Source organism: Arvicola amphibius, chromosome 5 (genome assembly GCF_903992535.2).
Source record: "Arvicola amphibius chromosome 5, mArvAmp1.2, whole genome shotgun sequence".
NCBI classification, from domain to species: domain Eukaryota; kingdom Metazoa; phylum Chordata; class Mammalia; order Rodentia; family Cricetidae; genus Arvicola; species Arvicola amphibius.
The window spans coordinates 28,310,276-28,337,275 of record NC_052051.1 but is presented as its reverse complement, the minus strand read 5'-3'; the positions used below and the strand labels follow the sequence as shown (position 1 = coordinate 28,337,275).

General features: G+C 44.2%; 1 protein-coding gene and 1 long non-coding RNA gene across 2 annotated transcripts in view; one reads left to right on the top strand and one right to left on the bottom strand.

Annotated features, from left to right (window-relative positions):
- The window catches only part of LOC119815887, a 113,214-nt gene extending 96,899 nt beyond the window's left edge, over positions 1-16,315 (bottom strand). The window contains exons 1-2 of the long non-coding RNA XR_005285586.1: positions 16,187-16,315; positions 13,401-13,499 (exon numbers count right to left, since the gene is read on the bottom strand). This is a non-coding gene — a long non-coding RNA (uncharacterized LOC119815887). The remainder of the gene's footprint in view (positions 1-13,400; positions 13,500-16,186) is intronic.
- Positions 16,066-19,939, top strand: Nxt1 (nuclear transport factor 2 like export factor 1). Its single transcript, XM_038332221.2, has 2 exons — positions 16,066-16,323; positions 19,200-19,939. The coding sequence occupies exon 2, from the start codon at positions 19,259-19,261 to the stop codon at positions 19,679-19,681; it is 423 nt and encodes a 140-aa protein (XP_038188149.1). The 5' UTR covers positions 16,066-16,323; positions 19,200-19,258; the 3' UTR covers positions 19,682-19,939.
- Positions 19,940-27,000: the final 7,061 nt, after the last annotated feature.

The window sequence follows — 27,000 nt, the reverse complement described above, 5'->3', positions numbered from 1 at the left end:
AGCAGTGAGACCCCAGATCCTGAATTTCTTGTAATCCCCTGATCTGAGTGCCTACAGCTGCTTTGAGCATGAGACCTTCAGGAGTTCCTGATGGCAGGAGAGTGGTTTCTGGTGGGTTTGGCTGGGGCGTGGCTATCTCTATATAATTTGCCCCTGAACACAGTAAAGGGGGCATTCTTGGGGAATTCAATGATGACCCGTGTCGTTGTCTCTCTGTCTGTATGTGTTTGTGTATTTTAACCTCCTGCCCCTTGCCCGAATCTCGCAAACTGGGTAAAAGTGCACCAAACGCAGACACGGGGGGTGGGGGTGGGGGGGGGTGCACGGCAATTGGAGGTCTCCACCAAGATATCGGCAATAAACCAAAAAAAAAAAAACCCCTCAGGAAAGTATATAATATAAAATAAATGTCATAGCTGATACTATTTATCATGAGATACCCTAGACCAGATTGCTCTGGTTTGGATATGAAATATTCCCTGGTGACTCATGTGTTAAAGGCCTAGGTGCCTGCATAAGCTGTTTTTCTGTTGCTATGGTAAAATGGAATGCCCAAAAGCTACTTCTGGAACAAAGAGTTGATTTTAGCTTATGGTTCCAGAGTGAGAGTCTACACGGCAAGGGAGGCATGGAAGCAGGTGGAAGGAACAGGAAGCTGAGATCACATCTTCAGTGGTAAAGCAGAGAGTGAACTGGGAGAAGTTTGAGGCTATAAGCTCTCAAAGCCCATCCCCGGTGACATACTTCCTTCAGAAAGCGGCACCTCTTAAAGGTTCTACAATCTCTCAAACAGTGCCACAAACTGGGAACCAAGTATTCAAATACCCAAGCCTATAGAGAACAAACCTCATTTAAACAACGTGGGCTCACTCAGGCTTCCAACGATTCTTGCTTTTCAGTATAGTTGTGTACATTTTTAAACTCTACTTTCTGGGGATGTCTTTAAGACAATGTGCAAGCTTTTCATCTTTATGGGGCACAACATGGCTTAGACTCTGGCCTGATCATGGATTAATCCCTTGATGGAGTCATAAGAAAGTATTATTGGGATATGGTGAGAGGAGGAAATGGGGGCTAATGGAAGAAATGGATCTCTAGTAATATATCTCCTCAGTCCCTTCCCTTGCCTCCTGGTTTCCACGAGGTGACCAACCTTCCTGCCCCACATATTCCGACTGTAGTGTAGTCTGCCTCACCTCAGGACCAAAGCAGTGGTGCCACCCAAGCGGGGGTGGAAACCACATGTCAGAACAAATCTGTCCTTTCAATTGCTCCTCTGAGACTTTCATTACAGCGACAAAAAGTTAATATCCTGGCACCTAACAGCTGGATCCTGTGCTTCTAGTGGCACCGCAGGCTGAAACACAACAAATCAGGGAAGCACCGGAGTGCTTTCATCTGCATTCAGATCCTCAGAGAGATCCCTTTAATCAATGTGACATCTGTGCTCTAGCCTGAACAGCAAATAATTTTCCACTTCATATCTGCTATGTTCCCACACCCAGCCTAATATTCCCAAATTGCATCCATCTCTTTCCTGGTCAGCACCATCATATGTGGTCCCCATCATCTTGCTGAATTATAATGTGCAGAATTATCCAAGTAGGAAATCCATACCCCCCCCCACCACCGCCTGCAGTCAACTTCCATGTCTCATAGTTTTCTCCACATCTCAGTACTCTCGTAGTGATCTGGGAGGCGGCAGAGAACCGCCTGGAAGCTTGCACGCAGAATCAAGGAACAACTCTCTTTTCTTCTTGACTTTAATTTACTTATTTTACACCCATCAGTTTCCCCTCCCTTCTCTCCTCCCAGCCCCTCCCCACCACCTCCTCTCTGTCCCCCCATCCCCGCTACCACTCCTCTTCTGTTTCTATTCCAAAAAGAGCAGGCCTCCCATGGATATCGACAAAACATGGCATATCAAGTTGTAGTAAGACGAAGCACCTCGCCTTGTGTACGGCTAGGCAAGGATACCCAGTCTGAGGAATAGATCCCCAAAGTCAATGAGAGTCAGAGGTAGCCCCTGGCTCCCACTGTTAGAAGTCCCACAAGAAGACCAAGCTACACAATTGTCAGATATATGTAGAGGGCCTAGATCAGTCCCATGAAGGCTCCCTGGTTGTTGGTTCAATGTCTGTGAGCTCCTATAGGCCAAGTTTAGTTGATTCTGTGGGTTTTCTTGTGATGTCCTTGACCTCTCTGGCTCCTACAATTCTTCCTCCCTCTCTTCAGCAGGATTCCCTGAGCTTGGCCTAATATTTGACTGTGGGTCTCTGCATCTGTTTCCACCAGTTGCTGGATGAAGCCTCTCTGATGACTATTGGGCTAGGCACCAACCTATGAGTGCAGCAGAATATCATGAGGCATCACCACATAGACATTTTTTTCTCCAGTCATGTTTGGTCCTATTCTACATCTCTGGACCATCCAGACTCTGGGCTTTAGCACTCCAGTCAGTGTCAGGGGTAGGCTCACTTGCGTGGCATGGGTCTCAGGCTAGACCAATCATTGGTTGGCCATTTCCACAATTTCTGTGTCACCCTTTTCCCAGTACATCACATAAGCAGGACAGATTGTAGGTCACAGATTATGTGGTTGGGTTTGTGTCCCAGTCCCTCCACTGGTAGTTCTGCCTGGTCACAGGAGGTGGTCAGTTCAGGCTACATATCCCTGATGGCTAGTAGTCCTAGCTAGTGTCATCCTTGTAGATTCCTGGAGTTTCTCTTGCACCAGGTTTTTACCTGACTCTGAAATGACCCCCTTTCCAGCCAGCTCTTTCAGTACTGTCCCCTCAACACCCCAAGATGACTTTTTAAAAACTAAAGATTCCCTGTTATTAAGCAGTATCCCATTAGCTTGAAAAATTGGCTTTATACAGAATGTCTTTATTAATAAAAGGAATGTGCTCTGTAGAGCTCTATAGGAAACACCAGCACCACAGATAGGAATGACCTGAAGCCCTGGGAGTCAGCACAGCATATGAGGACCATTTGTGAGTAAAACAACAATCTTTAAGCAAGACGGCATATAATCTTAAGGACAACAAAAACATTGAAAGATGCACCTGAAAGCTGAGGAAACAGTCAAGGAAGCATCTGCAATGGTTCTCAATCTGTGGGTCACGACCCCTATGGGAGTTACATATCAGATATAATGCATATCAGATATTTATGTTACAGTTTGTAACAATAGGAAAATTACTTGCCTATGGAATTAATGTCTTCTAATAAATCTCTTGTAAAGAGAAAAAAGGGGGGCTGGAGAGATGACTCAGAGGCTAAGAGCACTGGCTGCTCTTCCAGAGGTCCTGAGTTCAATTCCCAGCAACCACGTGGTGGCTAACAACCATCTGTAATGAGATATGGTGCCCTCTTCTGGTGTGCAAGCATACATACAGGCACAACACTGTATACATAATAAATAACTAAATCTTAAAAGAAAAAAAGAAAAAAAACTCAAATGCTTTTTGTTTTCTTGGCTGGAAACTAACATTCAGGCAGTAAAACTACCTGCCATATAAATTGGTTGTTTATGCCAGGTGACGGTGGTGCACGCCTTTAATCCCAGCACTTGGGAGGCAGAGGCAGGTGGATCTCAGTGAGTTTGAGGCCAGACTGGTCTACAAAACGAGTTCCAGGACAGCCAGGACTGTTATACTGAGAAAACCTGTCTCAAAAAGCCAAAAAAAAAGTTGGCTATTTATAAAGAGGAAGAATAACTAATGTAGAAAAGTGAGAATCTCTTCATAAGTTTGGCAAATAGAATTGTGGTTTGTAGATCTTTGAATGAATACTTGTCAAAACTTCCATCCAAAAATAGAACTTTTTCCCATGCTGTCCAAGTTTAAGGCAAAGTTAATCTATGGAGACAGGTTTTTGTCTTTTTTCTTTCTTTGTCCTTTCTCCCATTTGGTACTTGCCCTGAACATATAAAAACAACTGAGGTTGGTTAGTACAAAACTAACAACTTACACCCCAATAAAGTAGTGAAGCAGAGAAAGTATTTTATCATTTACTGTATGACGGAACTACAATAGCAATGGGATTTAGTTCATGATTACATCCACTGGATATTGGCATTGAAATGCAATCTTTGACTTGGAATTAAAACTTTTTCCCTGCGAGGCATCTCAGCCATTGTGGAGTTTGTCATCCTATAAGGCTGTATTAGCAGACATAGCTTTGACGTTAACCTGGATGAGCAAATAGCAATGAAACTGATTTAAGATGCTCCCTGATGCTCCAGGGGAAACTGGGAAGGTGCTCATGATGTCTTTTTCCTAAGAATCATTCACTGCAAATTAGTAATGTTGACCATCTTCTATAACAAGGACCAGCTCTCGAAAGCTGTCTCTTACCTTCACACGTGTGCCAGGGTGTGCATGTACTCAGACTCACACACACACACACACACACACACACACACACACACAGAGAGAGAGAGAGAGAGAGAGAGAGAGAGAGATCAATTCTTGCTCTTCCTCTCAGAAAAAAATACAAAAATCAATTTACTATAAAATAAAAAATTTTAAAGCAATCAGCAGGTAAAGAAATCCAGGTAGACAGAGCAGGTGTCACAGTTCACAGTGACTGAGAAACAAAGGCTGCTTTCTAAGCAGTGATGGGTGTTCTGGAGAGGTTGGTCCACTGCAGGGTAGGGTTAAGGCACATCATCATCTTGCCAATGGTAAACAGCTACCAGATTTTAAAAAAAAAGATTTATTTATTTTGTATACAGTTTGTATGCTTGCCTACAGGCCAAAAGAGGGTGCCAGATCTCATTACAGATGGCTGTGAGCCATCATGTGGTTGCTTGGAATTGAACTCAGGACTTCTGGAAGAGCAGCCAGTGTTCTTAACTGCTGAGCCATCTCTCCAAGCCAGCAACCATATTTTTAAAAAAATCAGAAAACCAAGAAAAATGAAATTCTACCCAAGAAAGCTAGTAAAATGGGAAGTACACTAAAGTTAGGGAGGACGAAGGAGTGCAGGGAGAGAGAATACCTAGTGCTGTGAACCTGACAGCACCTTCAGGAGGCAAGGGCAATGGGCAGATAAAAGTGTGGGCCCCCACACGCTGCCTGACCTAAAAGAGGAAAGAGTAAATTGTAGTCATGTGAACACTGCTCATTCATTTTCCTCAGAAGATAACGTTTGGTCAGTATTGACGACAGAGGCAACGCTGCTAGTCTTCAAATTATAAATGCAGATGGGCCTGATAGTACTTATAATTTACTTTGCTAGCTTCTAAAAATTAGCCTGGAATTCTGCAGGCAAAATAGATTTAATAATAAAAGCTTGCCTGGAGTTCACAGGGCAAACCAACCACACTGATCGGCCTTACAGATCAGGCAGTGGTGACACACCTTTAATCCCAATAGCCACACTAGTTGCCATAGGAAACAGGCAGTAATGCTGCATGCCTTTAATCTCAGAACTAGAGAGGGATATAAGGCAAGAGGAGACAGCTGTCAATCTTGGTCTCATTCTGAGATTCCTGGAGGCAGGATCATCATTTTGGACTGAGGTTGAGGTAAGACCCAGTGGCTGGCTGTTTTGCTTTTCTGACCTTCAGGTTGAACCCCAATATCTGTCTTCTGGTTTTTATTAATAGTGCTACACATGTTCCTACCACCAGAGTTTCAAGATAATCAGGGCAGCACACCTTGCCCAGCTTAACACAGTATCCCCTCAAACTGTGAGGTGAACATACCTTTCCTTCTTTAGGCAACTTTTTGTCAGACATTCTGTCACAAAGACAATTAACTGAAGCCGCAAAACAATCCCACACCAGTTCAGAAGAATGGATAATAATAAAGGGTTATTTATTTAAGGGAAAAACTTACAGATCACCGTCCCAAACAACAGTCCTCTTGCTGCAAACAAGAAACAGAGAGTCTAGTAGCAGGAACGGGAGCCAGAAGCAAGAGAGAGCTCTTGCACGGTTCCGCTGCTTTATAAAGTATGAGACCACACCCCAGTAGGCTGGGATCTTAAAGGCTATTGGCTGAAGGAGCAGAATGTGCTCCCACAGCAATTAACTAATAGAGGAAATGTCCCCCAAAAGGCCCATGTGTGTAGGACTTGGCTCCAACTGGCATCATTATTTGGGGAGGTCCTAAAAATTTTAGGATATGGGTTGTAGCTGAAGAAAGTAGGTCACCAGGGGTGTGTTGTTGGGAGTATCTTGTACTAGCTTATATCTGCCTGTCTCTACTTCCTGAGTGCAATGAAGAACTTCCTGGGTCACATCCTCACCATGTGAAACTCTGCCCAAGCACCCTCTGAAGCAGTCAGCTGAAATAAGTCCCTCTAACCCTTTACGTTTTCTGTCAGGTATTCAGAGCAATGCTACACCACTGTAGCTAACACACCCACACAATCACCACAACCTTTTCTATTTTTTCTATTAGCAACCTCTAAATTCTAAACAACTTTATATTTAATAGTTTGACTTATCAACTCTAGTCATTCATCAGTGACTATTATAGAGAAAACTGAGAAGAAAATCTTAGCCAGTTTTATTAGCTGAGGCATGGCCAGCTCACCTTGCTAAGGGTATCCTTATGGCCCCCTATTGGGGGGCTCTGATGTCCTGAACACCTACCCTCCCTATCTGGATATAGGCAGAGAAACCTAGAATGTTCTTTAATCACGCACTTTTTCATGGCTAGGTTCCTCTGTCAGCGGCATCTGGCCAAAAAGATGTGGCTGCCTAGGGGCTACCAGGGCTGATCCTATCACCATCCCTTCTGTGTACTGCCCACCTGGAACCAAGCCTGCTACAAAGTCCCAACTGCTAGCCATGTACCTAAAATGCTAATCAAGAAGCATTCTGAGCAAGCACTTCGGAGACAGAAACACCACAAATTCCAGTGATTTGAACAGGAGCGACACAAACCTAAAGTGTCTAAAGCTCCCCTCTAAGGAATGAAACAACGACATCAAAGCCCCTGGGCACCACCACCTATCCAGATGAGAGACAGCCTTGCAATTTTGAGGTTTGTCAAATGTTTGAGCTAGGGGAGAAATAAATGCCTTCTAAGGGATAGCAACGCAGCGGCACCGTTTGCAAGGCGAGAGCTCCCCCATGTGGCAGGTACTTGGAATGTCAACTCAGAATCCAAGAGCAGGCCAAATGCAATGTACATTTCCACCTCTGATATTATTTATGTAATGACATTGTTTACCATATTGCAATGTACATTTCTACCTCTGATATTATTTATGTAATGACCTTGTTTACATTTGGAAATAATTGTCTTCATTTATTGCACAGTTGTTTATTCTCTTAGTCTTCAAGTTAGATAGGTATTGAAAATTATGTTTGTCATATTTATATTTAGGATAATCAGGTTTTTTAGATACATAGAGACTATATTTAATATAGATAATATAAACTTCGACCTCTTTGAAGAGCTGTAGAATATGGCCTTTAATCTAACCTAGAGTTTTGTACTTATGAGACACAATCACTCCTGGCAACACTGCTCTACTCCCGAGAGAACATTGAGCACCAAAGACACTCCACTGGGAGCTTGTCTTCTTCTTGGCAGAACTGGCCTTTGGGCAAAGAAAAGCCCATACCTCAACTACTGACAAAGATACAGAATATCCATAAGTGGATAAAACAGGATTGTCTTATCTTGCCAAGACAGGGTAGGATAGTTATACTAAAGGTTCCTTGCCTTTGAAAAATGGTATGTCAGTTATATTGGGCCTTAGCCAAAGTTGGTTGCCTCAACATTGCTAATGAGACTCTATATGATTGCCCAGGTAGTCAGTTGTCTCTGTCATCTGTTGCACATTTTGAAAGTTTCTCGTTTGTACTTCCTGGTTGCTTAAGTAATATTACTTCCCTTCTCAGATCTTTGATGGGGTTGAAGATTAGATAATTGTAGGTACCCTCTACATTATTTAGACTCCTTGAAGTAGAATGCTTAGTAAAACTTCTATTATATGTTCCTTGTTTAATATTGTTTGCTTCTTGTAATTTTATATTATCTGTTCCCATTGTATATAGTTGTATTTGGTTTTGAATCTGTCTTATTTAGACAAAAAGGGGAGATGATGAGTAGCTGACCAATCCCTTGTCTGAGGGGTGTGGCTGCTCCAGGGCACAAAATGTTTGGGTAAGCTCCTCCCTCTTGGTTCCCTGCTCTTCCCTGGAACCCTGGCTCTGTAAGTTTCTCCCATTTCCTCCCTTTATTAAAGCTGGTTCTTTCCAATAAGGCTAGTTTGGTTATTTCCCATTGCCGGCCGACCACGCACGCTACAGGAGGCAGCAGAGAACATCTGGCTTTTGAGCTGAGTCTTGAAAGAAGGGCTTTCTTCCCTTCCCTGTTTAATACTGGTGATAAAGAAGCAGAGGCAGGCGGATCCTGGGAGTTCAAGGCCAGCCTGTCTACATTGTGAGTTCCAGGACAGCCAGGATTGTTACACAGAGAAACCCTATCTAGAAAACAAAACAAAACAAACTTGACATAAAAGTTACATAGCATTAAATGACCATTTTAAAGTGAATAATTTGATGACATCTAGTACATTCAATCTTACTCAACTTCTGTCTAGTTTCAAAGTGTTCCCACAGCTGCACAATAAAATGCTTTTTTCTATTGGGCTGCTTCTCCCCAACTCCTCCCTGCCCACAATCCCTAGAAAATGCCAGTCTGCATTCTGTTACTATGGATTTATCTAATCTGGATATTTCACATAAGTAGAAACATATTCTAGGTGACCTTTTGTGTCTGGCTTCCTTTACACAGTGTGATTTCAAGGTTCACAGATGCTGTCGTGTATAGCAATACCTCATTCATTTTTCATGGCTGAATTAAATTCCATCATACAGTCAAACCACATTTTGCTTGTTCATTCATCCATAGATGGACATTTGTGTTGTTTCCTGCTTTGGGCTATTATAAATATTCATATACAAATGTTTGCTTGAGCACCTGTTTTTAATTCTTAGAGTACATATCAAGAAGTAGACTTGCTGGGTCATATGGTAAATCAGCTTAATTTGGGGCAGGGGAAGCAACTGTCATGCCACATCCCACAGTGACCGTTTTACAGTCATACAGTGCACACAGCTTCCAAAGTCTCAGCCATCCCATTGGCATTTGTTATTTTCCAGTGATACCTCACTGGGATTTTATTTGCACACTCAGGAAAGGGCCTTCAGGCCATCTCACAAGGTCACTGGCTAATCAGATAAGGCGTCTGCAATTCCTACTACTTGGGAGGCTAAGGCAAGATAATCAAATTCCAAGGCCAATCAGAATGTGCACAAGACCAGCCCTGATTCAATGAGACCCTGAATCCAGCTTAAGCCGTTTAGAAGGCCCAGTGTCAAAATAAAAATTACAAAGAGCTGGTTGAGATGGCTCTGCAAGAAAAGGCACTTGCCATTAGCCCTGACCACCAGAGTTTAATCCCTGGCACCTGCGAGAAGAAAACTGATACTCAAAGCTGTCCTCTGACCTCCACATGTGCACTGACAAGCAATACACACACACACACACACATACACACACACACACACACACAATTTTAAAAGTACAAAGATGGCTGGAGGTATAGCTACATGATAGGGCAGTCAACTTACAAGCACAGGTCATGGGTTTAATGGCTCGTGCCAAACCAAACAAGACCACAGAACTGTCCCATCAGTTCACAGGTGTCATGCCCTCAGCCCATGACTGGCTTACTGATGGCAAGTAATAGTAATAGTAATAGTAATAGGTGTCACTACATAGCCATAGGCTAGGCTGGCCCTCCATACATAGACCAGGCTGGACTCAAATTTGTAGAGATATGATGACTCTGTCTCCCAGTGTCAGGGTTCAAGGCCTGCACTACCCTGCCCAGCTCCCTGATGTAAATGATTTTAAAGATGCATTTTTATTATCTTGAATTATGCACATCTGAGTGTATCTGTGTGAGAGTGTGTGCACACGAGCGCGGGTGCCTTTGGGGAGTGGGTCCCCAAAGCTGGGGTTACAGGCAGTTTGTGGGAACTCTGGTCCTCTAGAAAAGCAGTAAATACTCTGAACCACAGAACCATTCTCTCAAGCCCCTAAATCTGTTCTTAAAGAATACATTCTAGGGCAAGTGAGAGGGTTCAGCAGGTAAAGTCACCTGCCCCCAAGCCCAACAACCTGAGTCTGATCCCAAGGACTCTCATGATAGGAGAGAACTGACTTCTGAAAGTTGTCCTCTACCTCCACATATACACCATGGCACAGATGCACGTGTGTGTAGATGCACCTTCACGACACATACTAAATAATAAATAATGTAAATTTAACTTTTTTTTTAAATGCAAGCTAATGGTCTGGGGAAATGGCTCAGCCAGTAAAGTGTTTGCCGTGTAAGCATGAAGACCCAAGTTCAGAGCCCCAGCACCTATATAAAAAGGTAGGCGCAGTAGGGTGCACCTGCAATCCTAGCACTGGGGAGGCAAAAGTAGGATCCCTGGGGCTTGCTAGGCAGTCAGTCTAGCTAAAGACAGGAGCTCTAGGGCCAATGAAGAGACCCTGTCTCTAAAAATAAGGTAGAAGAAGACACCTGATGACCTCTGGCTTCCACATGCTTATGAACATGTTTGAACACATATATACCAACCATACACAAATAAAGACAAAAACAAAATAAAAAATTGAAGAATTGGTACTGGCAAGATAGCTCAGGAAGTAAGGGTACTAGTTACCAAGCCTGACGACCTGGTTCAATACCCAGAATCCATATCGTGGAAGGAGGGAATTAACTCCCTAAAATTATCCAGACTTCTAAACACACACCATGGCATATGCATTCTTCTTCCTGCCCCCCCCACAAAAGAAATGGCTTCTTAAAAATTAAATTAGTGACTTAAGAGATAGCTTAGCAGCTAAGAAAACTTACTGCTCTTGCAGAGGACCAAGGTTCTATTCCCAAAACTCACATGACAGCTTACAGCAGTGGTTCCTAACCTGTGGGTCAAGACCCCACTGGCAAAACTCTATTTCTAAAACTATTTACATTGTGGTTCATAACAGTAGCAAAACTAATTATGAAGTAGCAATGAAAATAATTTTATGGTTGGGGGTCACCGCAACATGAGGAACTGTGTTAAAGTGTCATGGCATTAGGAAGGCTGAGAGCCGCTGACTTACAAGCTTTCCATAACTCCACTTCCAGGGGACTGACAACTCTTCTGGCCTCTAGGTACCATGCATGTGAGCAATGTACATACACATAAAGGCAAAAAAAAAAATACTCGTTTACAAAATAAATAAGTCTTTAAAATTTTTTAAATGAGAGAGTCCAAACTAAGCTCCAGACACTTCACACACAATAATTAACAGAAATTCCTAAGAAACAGAGAAGTAAGAATGTCCCCGGGAGTTGTCAGTAGGACATTTATCATTGTCACGCAGGCCTTCGTGATCCACAGGAAGGGCCATGAGCAATGTCACCAATAAGAGAAAGAAGGTTCCTGGCCACAAATGTGTGACACGATAAAATACTGACATCAAAGTTCAACTCCCCTCATGATAAAGACATGAGGAACTCAGAATACAAGGAAAATACCTCCACCTAATGCAGGCTACATATAACAAACACAGAGCCAACATGATATTCATGGGAAAAAATTAAGTCTACCTCCTAAAGTGAGAATGGGACAAGGATGTCCACTCTGCCCATTCCGTTCAACGGAATGGAATGGCTGAATGGAATGCTCCCCGTGGCTTGCTCAGCTTGCTCTTTTATACAACTCAGGACCACCTGCCCAGCAGTAACACCATCCACAGTGGGTAGGTCCTCCCATGTTAACCCCCCACAACTTGCCTATAAGATAATATATTTTTTAATTCTATTTTGTTTTATTTCACCTTATGTGTGTGAGTGTTTTGTGTGCATGGGTGTCTATGCAAGACTTGTGTGCCTGGTACCCAGAAAAGGGCATCAGATCTCCTGAAACTGCAGTTACAGGCGCATGTGAGCTTATGGAGGCATTTCCTCAGTTGAGCTTGGACCCTAACTTATATCAAGCATCAAGCTAACAACAATAAACAAACACTAACCAACCAGTACACCCAGCACACATCTCTTCATGTAGTTTTGTCCAGTTCATATTCCCAGACCCCAGGAATCACCTTCCTAATGGTTGCTGCCGGTTTTACTAGCAGCCTTCTCATAAAGCTGTTTTGGCTTAAATTAACCAAAATTGGTTTCTTGTACTTTGCAAATGCCGATAAATATTGATGTCCCATTTTGACCACACAGAGGTTTTGTAGGCGTGTGTAACCTGTCCCACCATTTCAGGTTGCTGATAGCAGAGATGGGAAAAGGCACACCTGAGACTTAGTCAACAGCGAGTATTACAACCTTCTCAGGCAAACAATGACATCACAGGGAACACTCACACGTAATGTCTACAGAAGCCACATTCCCAGGTGTCTACATTCTATTCCTTGGCAATAGAGAAGGCAGAATATGGATTTTACAAAATACTACCTGGTTCTATTGACTGTGCTTCTTCCGTGACCCCCCATAGTGTCCACACAGTCCGGTCCCTAAATGAGCACACGGCCCTAGTTCACTCTGACCCACTAAAACTCAGATGGGCCTGCCAAGGTCAAGAGACTAGAGGAAACAGATGTGGTTCAAATGACGGCATACTCAAGACACAGCTGTGAATTCACTCACTGCAAGTCACAGCTGCCCTGAGAGCAGGCTGCTCAGATTCTGGCCTAGGGAAGAGCACTGGCATTGGGGAAGGAGAGCAAGCCCGTATTGACAGACTATAAGATTCGTAAGTCGGGCCCAACTGTGTGTGCGGACCAGATGTGTCCTTTTTCCTGGACAGGCTCCACAGCTGCTTAGGCCAGTCTCATTTATCAAAAATGTCCACGTGATCAGGCAACAAATCCCACCAATTTGTCATACGCTTGTCCCAAATGTAAAAGTCAATCATCTCATCAGAAGGACTGTTGACAAATGAAGAGGTTGCTGTTGACATAAAATACAAACCATAATTTAGTCCCATTAACGTTTCTGAATGCTAACTTGGACTCAGACCCATGTGAAGCTGTTCCCAAGAATATCATTAGTGCCCCTGCTTTACAGAGGAGCAGCTGGTTCCCAGACAGGCAAACTCACATGCCACAATCACATGGCTGATACTCAAGGACACAAAGCCGAAGCTGCAAGTAACTAAAATTGGGCTGAGGTGTGGTACAGTGGCAAAGCATTTGGTTAGCATGTTGAGGCCCTGGGTTCAACCACCATTACAATCTCTCTCTCTCTCTCTCTCTCTCTCTCTCTCTCTTTCTCTCTCTCTCTCTCACACACACATACACACACACACACAGACACACACACACACACACACACAGACACACACACACAACTCACCGAAGGCCTGATTTCTTCTTATCCTTCTGGTCTGACTCATCACTGATGAGTCAGTTTCTCCTCGGGGAAGCGAAAAGGCTGAAGCACTGCTGTCCATGCCTATATTAAAAAGAGAAAAGATGCTCCTTTCCGAGAACGCCCTATCAAAGTCCTTCTCCAGTCCAGCGAGAGTAACTGGGCCTCCGAAACCCTGTGATGCCTATTCTTAGTTGTCATCTTGACTACATTTGAAATGAACTAAGACCCAAGTAACTGGGAAAACCTGTGAGGGATTGTTTTTCTTGATTAAATTATTTAAAGTGGGAAACCCCACTTTTAATCTGGATTTCTGAGGTGGGATGATAAACCTTTAATCCGTTATCTTTTGAGGTGGGAAGATCCACCTTTATTCTGGATCACTTGGGGGCATGATTAATAAAAACTAAGAGACAGAAATTGGGGTTCAACCTGACGGTCAGAAAAGCAAAACACCTCAGTCCGAAATGGAGATCCTGCCTCCAGGAATCTCAGAAAGAGACATAGAGCTGTCTCCTTCCGTTTTATAATCCTCTCTAGTTCTGGGATTAAGGGCACGCACCACTACCACCTGGTTTCTATGGCAAGCTAGTGTGGCTATTAGAATTAAATGTGTGTGTCAGGGCTGGAGAGATGGCTCAGCGGTTAAGAGCAACGCCTGCTCTTCCAAAGGTTCTGAGTTCAATTCCCACCAACCACATGGTGGCTCACAACCATCTGTAATGAGATCCGGTGCCCTCTTCTGGCCTGCAGGCATACAGACAGACAGAATATTGTATACAAAACAAACAAACAAATAAATAAATATTAACAAATAAAAATTAAAAATAAATGTGTGTGTCATTGCTGCATGGTCTGGCCAGTGTGGTGGCTTTACTTTTCAGATCCTCCGGCAAGCTTTATTTATTAAAATACAAGCCGGGCGGTGGTGGCGCACGCCTTTAATCCCAGCACTCGGGAGGCAGAGGCAGGCGGATCTCTGTGAGTTCGAGGCCAGCCTGGTCAACAAGAGCTAGTTCCAGGACAGGCTCTAAAAAAGCTGCAGAGAAACCCTGTCTCGAAAAACCAAAAAAAAAAAAAAAAAAAAATACAAATGAAATGCCGCTACACCACACCTTCTACTAGCAGCCTATATAAAGTACATGGAAGAAGGAAGTTCTTTCTCTTTGCCTGCCTGCTCTCACCCTTGCTAGCAAGTCCATTCCTTCACCGGCATTAGAGCCTGCTTCCAGCACACACTGAAGACCAGCGGAGACACCCAGCTGGACCACAGTGGGTGAGATGAGATAGAGAGAGGGGGAGAAAGGGCAAGAGATAGAGATTCATTCATTCATTCGGTAAGTTCTGTTTCTCTAGAGAACCTTGGCTGATATCCATCCTCAACTGTGTCACTGGTATTGTCCTCTGGAGACAGGGGCATCTCTAATCTCCCCAAACTCAAGGGCTACGGAAAGAATGAAACTCAAGTCCTCTCTCAGGATCTATCACTACCTACCGCCATGTTTACAAAGCTATTTTTGGTGTCTGCTCCGAAGGCACTTGATCCATCCTCTAAACTCAGCCTCCCACTTACTTCTTCCAATAAAGCAAACTTTTCACCTACTTGACTGGAGTAGGGTGTGGCCTATATTAAATAGGCTATCTGGTTTCTCAAGTCTATAAACAAAGGTTATCTTAGGAACCTGAACAAAAGGACCCGAGAGGTTGTCAACAAAATGCAGTACTTCAGTTAACCTACTTCCAGAGGGCTCTCCCAGCGGGACAGATGAAGCAGAGAATCGCGTGTCTCGGGAAAATGAGTTTTTCCGAGTTTTGTGTTACCCTGAGCAGTTTCCAAAGTTCTTACACTAAATAGTTCCATTCTAACGCTAAGTATCTAGACGGCTCCGGATCAACCAAACCAAACCAAACAAACAAACCTTAGGTGCGTGCGGAGGAACAGCGCGGCCAGAAAGGCTCATCTTACAAGGCACAGAAAATCAACTGCCACCGCTAGCCGCCTCTCCCGCAGCCTCGGCCCTACCCTCAGTTTTCCTCACTTGACTGAAACTGGTTCTCTAGTATAGACATCTGCAATGTCTATGGCTTTGCCTAAGAAAGGGCATCAGCTAAGAAGTTTGGCTCCTTGGACTTTACGGGACTCTCTCACTTAGCTTTCCACTCGGGCTCCAATACTGCGGGAGTCCTATGGGCTACGTTCAGTCCAGAGCCTTACTGCAGCGTGCTGCTGTCTCCCTAGATGGCGTCTAGTCGTGAAGCTTCACGAATCTCCACAAAGAGTCATCCTAGGGGCTGGGGAGATGCCTCAGAGGTTAAGAGCATTGCCTGCTCTTCCAAAGGTCCTGAGTTCAATTCCCAGCAACCACATGGTGGCTCACAACCATCTGTAATGGGGTCTGGTTGGCCTTCAGGCCAGAATACATAATACATAACAAATTAAAAAAAAGAGTCAGCCTAACAGAGATGGAAGGAGCCAGACTCGCCGATAAGCACTCTCCCTTCAGCCAAATCTTCCAGCTGAGCGCGTAACCACTCCCGCTCCCACGCCCTCCAATCAGAGCTCCCGCAACCGGATCTTCTAGGTTGGTGACTGCCCCGGAAGCCGCTCTGTCGTCGCAGCCACACCTGGGCGGAGCCAGCCTTTCTACTGGCTCGCGTCACTGCCCGTCGCGCGGACGAGGGAGCTGTCGGGAAACCGGGACCCTCACTCCCGCGTAGACTGCAGCTTGCCGCGCGCGGGAAGACCCTACCGGCGCCCAACCGTTTCCCACCTCCAGGACACCAGCACCTCAGGCGGAGCCTCTGGGAGGAAGAGGAGGGTAGGAGCGTGACTCTTCTGGCCCGGGACCGCGGCCAGGGCGGGACCCGGGACCGTGTTGCCTTGGAGGCGCTGACCGGGGCGGAGCAGGTAAGTGACCGCCCCTATCAGGCTGCGCGGGGCCGGGCTCAGTAAGACCTGGACGTTGTCTTTTCTCCACGTGGTGTCTTTGGAGCCTGTCCTGGAACTAGCTCTTGTAGACCAGGCTGGTCTCGAACTCACAGAGATCCGCCCATCACGCTTTTTTCTATGCAAAACGGTAGCGGCGAGTTTGCCCTGCCTGCGAGTTTGCCCTGCCTGGAGGAGAGCAGCAGTTTGGGGGCCCGAGGAGCGTACAGTCAACTGCCAGAGGCTTTGATAAGAAGCGACACCCGGCTGGACATGAGGCCCGAGCACAGCTGCCGCTCCTGGGGTCCAGCTCCGGGAAGTTAGAGTGTGAACCACGGAATGAAGCATCCTCCTTACCTCTTACTCTGCTGTGTTTCGGTCTTACTGTTTTCCCCTCATATGAGAGCTAAGCAGGTTCTGTGGGTAGCTGAGGACCCAAAATAAGGGTGATGATCATCTTCGGGGGAGCGTGACCATTGCTGGATTGTGTTTGGAGGAAGCAGAAGACAAAAGTCAACCCGGAGCATCATGGTCTAGGGAAGCGGCATTTGTATAGATGAGCAGGTTGGGCAGAGAGAAATGTGGCTACTTGGGAGTAAATTCCCAAGCCAGCATCCCTGGATATAGACCTACTTTCAAAAGTCCAGGAACTTAGTAAATAGGACCCCATGGCCTTGACCCCTCGTATTATCTTGAATCGACTGAGAGTCTGCCGCCCTTCCTCCTCTTTAGTAAAGTTGTTACAGAGATACCTACCCATTTGTGCAGTGATGATTGAGGGCATGTTCCTAAACTACTTAGCAAATACATCTTCAGATTGATTGATTGTTGAGTCTGAGGTCCTTGGAGAGAGTGGAAAGAGCGTTATCAAACTGGCTCTGAACTGCTCATCTATAGGACCAGCTTACTCCCAGCCCTGTGTGGATCGTCGTTCATGAACTGATAGTTAATAAAAGTTGGGTCAGGCATGGTGGCGCACACCTTTTGTCCTGGCAGAGGCAGGTGAACCTCTGTGAGTTCGAGGCCAGCCTGGTCTACATAGCAAGTTCCAGAAGTACATAGAGAGACCGTGTATCAATAAAATGAAATAAAGATACTTGAAATGAAAAAGAAGTGTCCACTACCTAAGTTCTAAGCTTACTCAGTAGGGACCCTGTTTCTGGAAATGGACAAATACTACAAATTACTTGTGACTACTATTTTCAATAATATTGGTCAGTATCAGTTTCTTTTAAATGGAGAATTTTAATCAGAAGAAATTAACAGACATTCCTGTTAATGGAAAAAAATACTGTGTAGTGATATTTCATTTGTATTTTAATAAGTAAAGCTTGCCTGAAGTTCAGAGAGTAAAATAGCCGCACTGACCGCCTTACAGACCTACTGTAATCCCAGTAGCCACACTAGCTTGCCACAGAAACCAGGTGATAGTGGTGCATGTCCTTAATCCCAGAACTAGAGAGGATTGATTATAAGACAGGAGGAGACAGCTCTCGGTCTCATTCTGAGAATCCTGGAGACAGGATTGCCATTTTGAACTGAAGTAGAGGTAAGAGCCAGTGACTGGCTGTTTTGTTTTTCTGACCTTCAGGTTGAACCCTAATTTCTGTCTCTGGGTTTTTATTAATCGTGCTTCAGTGCTGTTTATTTGTTGGAACTTAAATGTTTTTAGGGAGCTGTGAACCTTCAGATAGAAATACTGTCCATCACCTCACTCTTAGAATGTTTGGATCCAAGGGGTTTTCTGCTATGGTTTTATGGTCCCTCTGGTCTTACATTGTGGGCATTAGTGCTAAAGATGTAAATTCCAGGCAATCTTAGGTTTACTTCTTTTGGGGATTGTGACCACTACCCTCCACTGTCCTTAGAAATCTGCCATTCCTTGCATCTTCTGGGTCCTTGTTGGGTTTAGTTCCTTGTAGTCTTCCCAGACCAGCACCTGCTCTCCCTCTGGTAGCCTTTGTTGGGCCAGTGACCACTTAATTCTTCAGCATGAGCCACTGTCTTGATGAAGAAGAAGAAGGTGGTTTCTTAGTGGCAGTCTCACCTATTCCAAGCTTTCAGGAAGGAAAGTGTTCTTTCATCAAATGTGCTCTAGTAAGAAAATGGATTTTAAAATTTTAAAACCCATTGTAAGATTGTAAGATGAACATATCAGACTCCTTTTCTTCTTTTTTTTTGCCATTTTTTCCTTTTTTTTTTTATTTTTGAGACAAGGTTATCTCTATTGTTTTTTTGAGACCAGGCTTGCTCTCTCTGTTCCAGGCTGGCCCCTGCCTCAGCTTCTTCAGTGTGCCCCTCCACTCCCGGCTTAAACTTCTTAACTCAGTGCTGGATATTCATTGTCTATGTTGCCTTTTTTTTTTTTTTTTTTTTTTTTTGAGACTGAGGATTAGTAAGATCAAACAGGCAACAATTGTTGGACTTTGTAGTGAACACCTTTAATCCCAGCACTTGACAGAGAGAGGCAGATGGATTTCTCAGTTCCAGGGCAGCCAAGACTACATATTGAGACCTGCCTTGAAAATAAATAGGCACCAGTGTGAGCCTAAGGTCATGTGCCTGCAGTATGTAAGTGTTCTGTCAGCTATGGGAAAGGAGGGTTGGGCAGATGGGACAGTAGGTATAGGTGCTTGCTGTCAAGCCCAACAACCTGAGTTTGATTCCCAGTACCACATGGTGGGCAGAGAAGACTCCTGCAGGTTATCCTCTGATCTCAAATGAGCCATAGCATGTACCAAGCCACATACATACATACAACTATAATTTTAAAAATTAAAACTTGAGAGAAAAGTTTTATCAGAGCAAAATAGACTTTAATATTCACATGTGTTCTCTTCATCTTTTCTGTCCTACAGCCCCTGGATTCCTACAGAGGAGCCACTCTTGACAGAGGCCTCTGTCAGCCGAACCAGAGATGGCATCAGTAGATTTCAAGACCTATGTGGACCAGGCCTGCAGAGCTGCAGAGGAGTTTGTCAATGTCTACTACACCACCATGGATAAGCGGCGGCGGCTGCTGTCCCGCCTGTACATGGGCACGGCCACCTTAGTATGGAATGGAAATGCTGTTACAGGACAAGAATCCTTGAATGAGTTTTTTGAGATGTTGCCTTCCAGTGAGTTCCAGATCAACGTGGTGGACTGCCAGCCTGTCCATGATGAAGCTACATCAAGCCAGACCACAGTCCTTGTGGTGATCTGTGGATCAGTGAAGTTTGAGGGCAACAAACAGCGGGACTTCAACCAGAACTTCATCTTGACCGCCCAGGCCTCACCCACTAACACAGTGTGGAAGATAGCGAGTGACTGCTTCCGGTTCCAGGACTGGGCCAGCTAGTGGGGTGAGAAAGGCTTCTTGGCTTCAGCCCGGCTGCGCAGAGGAACGCCAGTCTCAGATCTCAGGATGTGGAGGGCGCAGTTCATTTTTGTTGTCAAAACAGCACTGCGAACTGGATGTTAGACTCCCAGAAGCCCCTTTCCTGGTCATATACTGGGTTGTCATAGTTGCCTTTTGAAAGTAGTAAACTTGCTATTTTTCTACTTAATCAGTAGAGACATTGTTTCTGGAAGTTGAAAAATAAATAATATAAATGTTGCTTCTCTGCCTTATGTGTCTAAATTTTGAGAAGGACAGAGGAGCCTGACAGGCAGAAATCATAGTAGAAAGCACCTATTGAGGTGGGAGGGTCCGGGAAGAGCTCCTATCCCAGTGTGGACGCTGTGGGTAGCACTGGCCACACTAGAATCCTCAAAACATTGCGAATTACCTGTCCTAGGCCATATCCCTAGCCAGCACCTCCACCACAAACAAGATCTGGGCATTGGCATTTTACTGTTTTTCAGAAGCACCTTGTGTGAATGTGTGACTTATAAAAAGGGTGATGGACCTGACAGTTGGCTTTGCCCTTGGCGCCTGGCATGGTGCTAATGGTGATACTGGTGATAAATGTGAAGAGTTAGCTGATGGCTGAGTGCTGCTCCTGCCAGAAGCACCAAGGTTAGAGGGAACATCAGAGGCTGCAACTACAAAGGACCCACTTTTCAGTTATTGCTAGATTGACATGTGATTAGATTCTGGCCAATGAAGCAGAAGCTGGAGGATTGAACTGGGGGATTTTGCTTCAATGAAGCCTTCACTTCCTGACTGCTAGACCACTTCATCTTGAGTGACAAGACAGTCTGGGTGTGACCTAGAGCCAGGGTCCTCATGCAGTACCACAGCTGCCAGAGTAGCCCTACTTGGGATTATATTACCTTATGTCTCAGCCAGTCATACCCGTTATATAACTCCAAACCAGTCCTACAGACTTGCTGACAAGATGGAACTCAAAGTTCCAGCTGAGATGCTACTAACGTGAAATAGCCAACAGGTTTCTGCTATGAATTGACTTAAGATCCTGGAACACTAAACATGACCCTTAGGAAGACAGGGAAGAAGAATGGAGGGGAATGAGAAGTTTGAAAGGACATGTTGCTGAGCTTTAAATATCATAAACTGTCACCTTGATAACAAATGCCCTGGAGTCAAAGAATTAAGTTCTTTAAACTCTATCATGTCCAAAATAGCAAGAACAGAATGGTGTTCACTTTCCAGGCTTGGAACAGACCGTATTCTTAAGGTTCCCGATTTCCTGGCACTCTGGGAGGGTTTGAATCTGAGTTAACATGGCTCTCAAAAGACAAGCTTTGCTCAATGTCCACTCCACCCTCCACCCTCACTTCTTTCTGCTAGAGTCCTCCAGTTCTCCCCTTCACCTCTGTTCTCCAGGTTATTGTTCCTTACTCCCTGCCCTGTCAGGGTTTCCCCCTGTATCCCTTACACCAACCCACCTCCCTTTGCTCTCCCTGCACACTCAAGCCTCGCCAGAGTGCACTTCACACACAAAGAACAGGCAAGCACACCCTGCTGTCAACACCAGGCCAGCTGCTGTCACACTGCAAACCAAGGCACACACCCAGGGACCAGGAGAAAGTACTCAGTAAGAAAGGAGGTGCCTTTTGGCACTGAAACAGCCACATTTTGTTTTGGAGCAATAAAGGCAAAGTTTGCTTTAATCACAAATCCTCATTTTAGTCGTATTTCAAGTTCTCTGCTACGGTGTTTGCCAATTGAGAAGTTTGGATTCTGTTATAACCTGTATTTTGTTATATATACATATATTTGGGGGGGGGGGTTCGAGACAGGGTTTCTCTGCAGCTTTTTTTAGAGCCTGTCCTGGAGCTAGCTCTTGTAGACCAGGCTGGCCTCGAACTCACAGAGATCCGCCTGCCTCTGCCTCCCGAGTGCTGGGATTAAAGGCGTGCGCCACCACCGCCCGGCTTCTGTATTTTGTTTTAACACAGACAAGATGTTTTATATCTTTGGTGCTGTCTTGTTGGAAAAATGTGAAAACAGTGTAGATGGAGCGGCGGGCAGGCCTGCTTTTCGTCCCGCCCGGCTTCTGCAAAGCTAGCTTAGCCCCAGAATAATTACATGGAAAATGTATTCATTTAAACACTGCCTAGCCCATTAGTTTCAGCCTCTTGTTGGCTAATTCTCATATCTTGCTTTAACCCATATTTAGTAATCTGCGTAGCACCACGATGTGGTGTCTTACCGGGAAGGATCTTAGCCTGCGTCCATCTTAGAGAGGAGAGCTATGGCGTCTGCTTGAGGTGACTGACTGACTCTGCTTTCTTCCACAATTCTGTCTACACCGTCTACCTAATTTTCTGTCCCATCAAGGGCCAAGGCAGTTTCTTTATTAACCAATGAAAGTAACACAGACAGATGACCCTCGACCATCAAAACAGTCTTTACATTTAACAGTGAGAGTAAATTAGTTAATTTTTGCAGAGTTTTCTTTGTTCACAGCAGTGATGGAGATAGTAATAACAGAAAATTGAACTCGTATTTTCAAGCTCCCAAGGCTCTAGCGGCCTCTGTAATTCATGTCCTATGCCCTGGTCCCTGGAAAGAACTGTGAGAAATGCTTTAGGACTGGCCCTACAGGGAAGGACTTTGGGAACCAGAGTGGCCCGACTTATGGCTGGAGATGGCTCAGCAGGAAGGGGCCTTGCTGCTCTTCCAGAGAACCCGGATCAATTCCTAGCATCTGCATGGTGTTTCACAGCTGTGTGTAACTCCAGTTACAGATCTGATGCCCTTTCCAGCCTCTTTGGTCACCAGGCCCACCAGTGGTGCACAGGCATATATGTAGGCAAAACTTCTACACAGTCAAGTTAATTTTTGTTAAAAGTGGGCAAACTTATTGGAGAGAAAACGATGTCAGAGTGAGGGAGTTGTCAAAGTTGAGTCCTAGACATACAACATATATGTGGACGACTTAACTAGGAAAGTAGACACAATTAGGTTTGAAGAAGAAATCTCTAAGCCCAGTTTTTAGATTATTGAATTTTCAGTGCTTTGGAGACTGGAAGAGGAAACACTGAGTAGGAAGTTGAAGTTCAAGGGAAAGGTCTGTGCTACAGCTATATAAATAGGTGAGTCATTTATGAGCCACACTATATACAGGATTGTCTCATGTGTTTTTCATATTTAATATGTCACATATGGATTAATTAATCTCACTAGCCAAATATCATTCAGTGTTAAATTCAAATGCACTATCATTTATTTAACTATTTCCTTAGTAGTGAATATTCACGTTACCGCCATGATTTTTAAAAACGATTACACTTTATGCTTATACATATTTTTTAAAAAGTGGGCAAATCCTCTGCTAATCCTCTTCTGGTGGACCCTGACCAGGGGAAAGCTAGTAGCATAGGCCCAGCCACTCTGAGACAACCAGGATGGCGTGGGGTACAGTGTCTTTTGGGGAATCTTACTGCTCAGGCATCGTCTGGTCAGCCACAGAACATAGGACCACATTCCAAGCACTTGTGAGGCAGGATCCAGCATCCACAGCTCACTGAGATTGATTTGTGAGCAAACAGCACAAGACCTAGACCAGTGAGGTCATGTTCTGGCTAATCACAGTAAGTGAATAGAAACAGTAAATACAAGAGATGTTTTCTAAGACAGGGGTCTCACATTGCCCAGGCTGCTCAACTCTTAGGCTCACATGTTCCTCTCGACTTTCCAGGGAATAGCCGGGACTATAGGCACATGCAACAGCACCCATGGTCTTGGTATAGAAAAGTATCTTCCTGTCATCAGTAATGTTTGCCTTTTCAGGGAGTTACCAATTTTATTGAGTTTTCAAAGAGTTTATGTCAGTGATTTTTCTGTTTTCAGTTTAGCTGGCTTTTGCTCTCTGTGATCACCTTCCTCCTGTTTATTTTCAGTCTTTTATAAAGTTCTTCGATTAGCCTGTGCCACCACACCTGGCTTAGAAGATCACTGTCACAAGCATCCTTTGTGAAGTGGAAATCGTGAGACTCCCAATGTCCACTAGCATGATTATTTTTAAAATTCTAATATTGCTACAAAGGAGATTATTGTGCAGACCTTTATGTGATAAGGTTCATATGAAATGTTTGAGTTTAGTAATAGAAAAACACGAACTCTTGGAGGATAAGAGTCAGAAACAGCACAGACATCCCAAGAGTTGCTCAAGGTGTCTTTCACTTTAATACTGATAAGGTAATTGATTTGTGAATTCAAAATAAAATTATAGTAGACATGAAAATTATAGGAACATCGATCAAAATTTAGAGCTGTTTAGCAGGCACTGGCTTCTAGGATTTTAATATTCAATTACCGGACCAACATAGTGGGAAGGAGGGAACTGACACCTGCAAATGGTTCTCTGATCACCCCAACATATGATCCTATCCCAATGTAATTTAAAAAAAAAAAAAAAGAAAAAAAAAAAAAAAAAGAGTCCTCTAGTGTGTTTAAAGAGCCAGAGATGAAGCTTGTGGATTTGGAATCTGTAAGAACAGTCCAACGCGAGTAATGAAAATAAGTTAGTTTTACAAACACACACACACATCTTAATTGTTATTACCAAATGCACTTGTGAGAAAGGCTTATATCGGGTTGTGTACTGAGTGAAGTTTTAAGTGATAATGTGCCCAAATTTAAAGCAGGTAAAAACCTGTGGCCTGTTGAAACTCAACTCTTGAACTGACCCATAATTGATACGCTGGACACAATAACATCACTGGCAGGATTTTGGAGTCTGGAACTCGCAGATCACGACACTGCTACGTGCTTCCTCAATCAGCATCCACAGGGAACACTCACCCCTTAAGGTGGTAGGATCGCCAGAACACTAGACCTTTAGGACCATATAGCGTCATCATTCCGCGACCATGCAGAACCAATTGCAAGACGGTTCCCTGGGAAACGCAGCGGCCGAGCACGTGACCTGGGCCCCTGAGTCTTAGCTGCTCTGAGTCTCCGGGAGCACTGACAAAGCAGTGCCACAGGCCCCCGGGGTACTCCTGTCGGCAGTGGATGCTCACCACGGACGACGTGGTCCGGCTTGTTGGGTGTTCCGGAATGCGACCAACAATGTCTACCCTACTATTCACCTGTCTCCTTAGGAGTGTGTAGATTGTTTTCCAAAGTTTCACCAAAATAAGAGCCTTGAAGTGAATATACATTATAGTTGACTTCCATATACTTCTTCAGGATGACTAACAGGGAAAATTTTTACACACACGTAAACACATGACATCTTCCCCTTTTCCCCCTCACTGCTGAGACTGCACTTCTCGTACTTGCAGTATCAAACGCTATTTAACATTTTTGTCAGTTTGACTGCAGGCAGTGGCTTTTATGCCGCTTTATTTTCAGCGGATTCTTCTATTCATCCTCTAATTGAGGATTGTATACCAGCATTCTGCTGGTGGTTTGTTGCTGATTTCCAGAGGTTCTTTGAGGTCTGTCCTGCTGTCTTACCATCGCATGAGAGTAGCTTCAATCCCTTGCCACAAGGATGCTTACGGGTCTGTAGCTCTGAAATTCAAGGTGATCTTAAGAAGAAAGGTTAGGGCAATGACTTAACTGAAAGGGAATGAAGTGAGGTCAGCAGAGTCAAGCAGGAGTCTGAGCCGAAGTAATGGAGGCAAAGAAAGAGGTGACTAGGCTTCCATCCAGATTTTAATTACTTTGATATAGAAAAAATTATAAAGGATTTACTAAGAGATTTGCATAGGAGACATTAAGTTACACAAGTGGAATTTGGCTAAAGGAGCTGCCTGCTAAATACCCCAGAGATAAATAGTTTGCTAATTAGGTCTGTTAAAGAGAAACAAAACTTAGGATGCTAGGATGCAAATATGTATTCACCAGGATTGGTAAGCCATTAGGGTCAAAGACTACCTCTAAGAGGAAGCTGAAGGGGGAGCAGCTCAAAATCACACCATTGTTAAATGCACAGCTACCTTTAAGTCCCCTGGGTAACAGACATTCAGAAAACAAAGCAACAAAAAAAAAAAAAAAAAAAAAAAAAAACCTGGTGTGCCTAAACTAATTCTGACAATATGTTATATCTTTGGATATAAATATAGGAGATATAAATCTCCTAAGCAGCCAGACTTTGCAGTCTCCTGTCTCTGTTTAAATTGTCCAAAGTGTAACCTGAGGCCAGAACCCAAAAAAGACTTAAGGATGAAAGCATATGTAAAATGCATAAGCCTAAAGTATATATAGTAAGCTAATGAAATCTTTGTTGATGCTAACCCTTACTTGGGCCTTAGCCCCAGTTGTCAGGTACTTTTGTAAAGAGCTTTATCTTCGTTAATCTCTAAGTGTGCAGAGTGATTTTTCACTGGGAAGGCAGATTTTCTATAACAACTTTGTGGGCCTAAGCAGTCAGTGTTTTCTAGCAAAAGCATTCTAAGTTACAAATCCATTAAGAGTGTGTGCAGAGCAGGGCTGGTGGGCTGTGAGGAGCTCAGCAATTAGGACCTTCAGCTCAACCTGCAGAAACAATTCTGGATATAAAAAACAGAGAGAGAGAGAGAGAGAGAGAGAGAGAGAGAGAGAGAGAGAGAGAGAGAGAGAGAGAGAGAGAGAGAGAGAGAGAAGCTTTAACTTCCTGGTAGCTACCCACATATATGTGTCTGTACATATACCTGTCTGACAGTCCCTATAAACGCATTCAATTTACATCCCACAAAAAGGATGGGGCTCGCTGAGTAGTGGTAGCTCACACCTTTAATCCCAGCACTTGGGAGGCAGAAGCAGGCAGATTTCCATGAGTTTGAAGCCAGCCTGGTCTAAAGAGCTAGGTTCAGAACAGCTAGGGCTGTTATACAGAGAAACCCTGTCTCAAAAGGAGGAGGAGGAGGAGGAGGAGGAGGAGGAGGAGGAGGAGGAGGAGGAGGAGGAGGAGGAGGAGGAGGAGGAAGAAGAAGAAGAAGAAGAAGAAGAAGAAGAAGAAGAAGAAGAAGGAAAGAAAAAAGTCTGAATGCTTCTCTGTCCCATTTTTTTTTTTACACATATGAGATTTACCTTTCAAATACACTCAGTTCATTCACACAAACATTCCCGATAATACCATGCTACTATAAAGATTAAGGGGCTCACAATTTGGGGTTGATTCATTAACATATTGAAGCCTGCTTGGTTAGGGGAGCTACCTTGTGGTTGGCTCCTTAACACATCTTATAAGTATTACATTATTTAAAGTCACAGAAAGTGGTTTCCAGGTTACACAAAATGGTTTCACTTGTGTTCCTAATGGAATTGTAAAACAA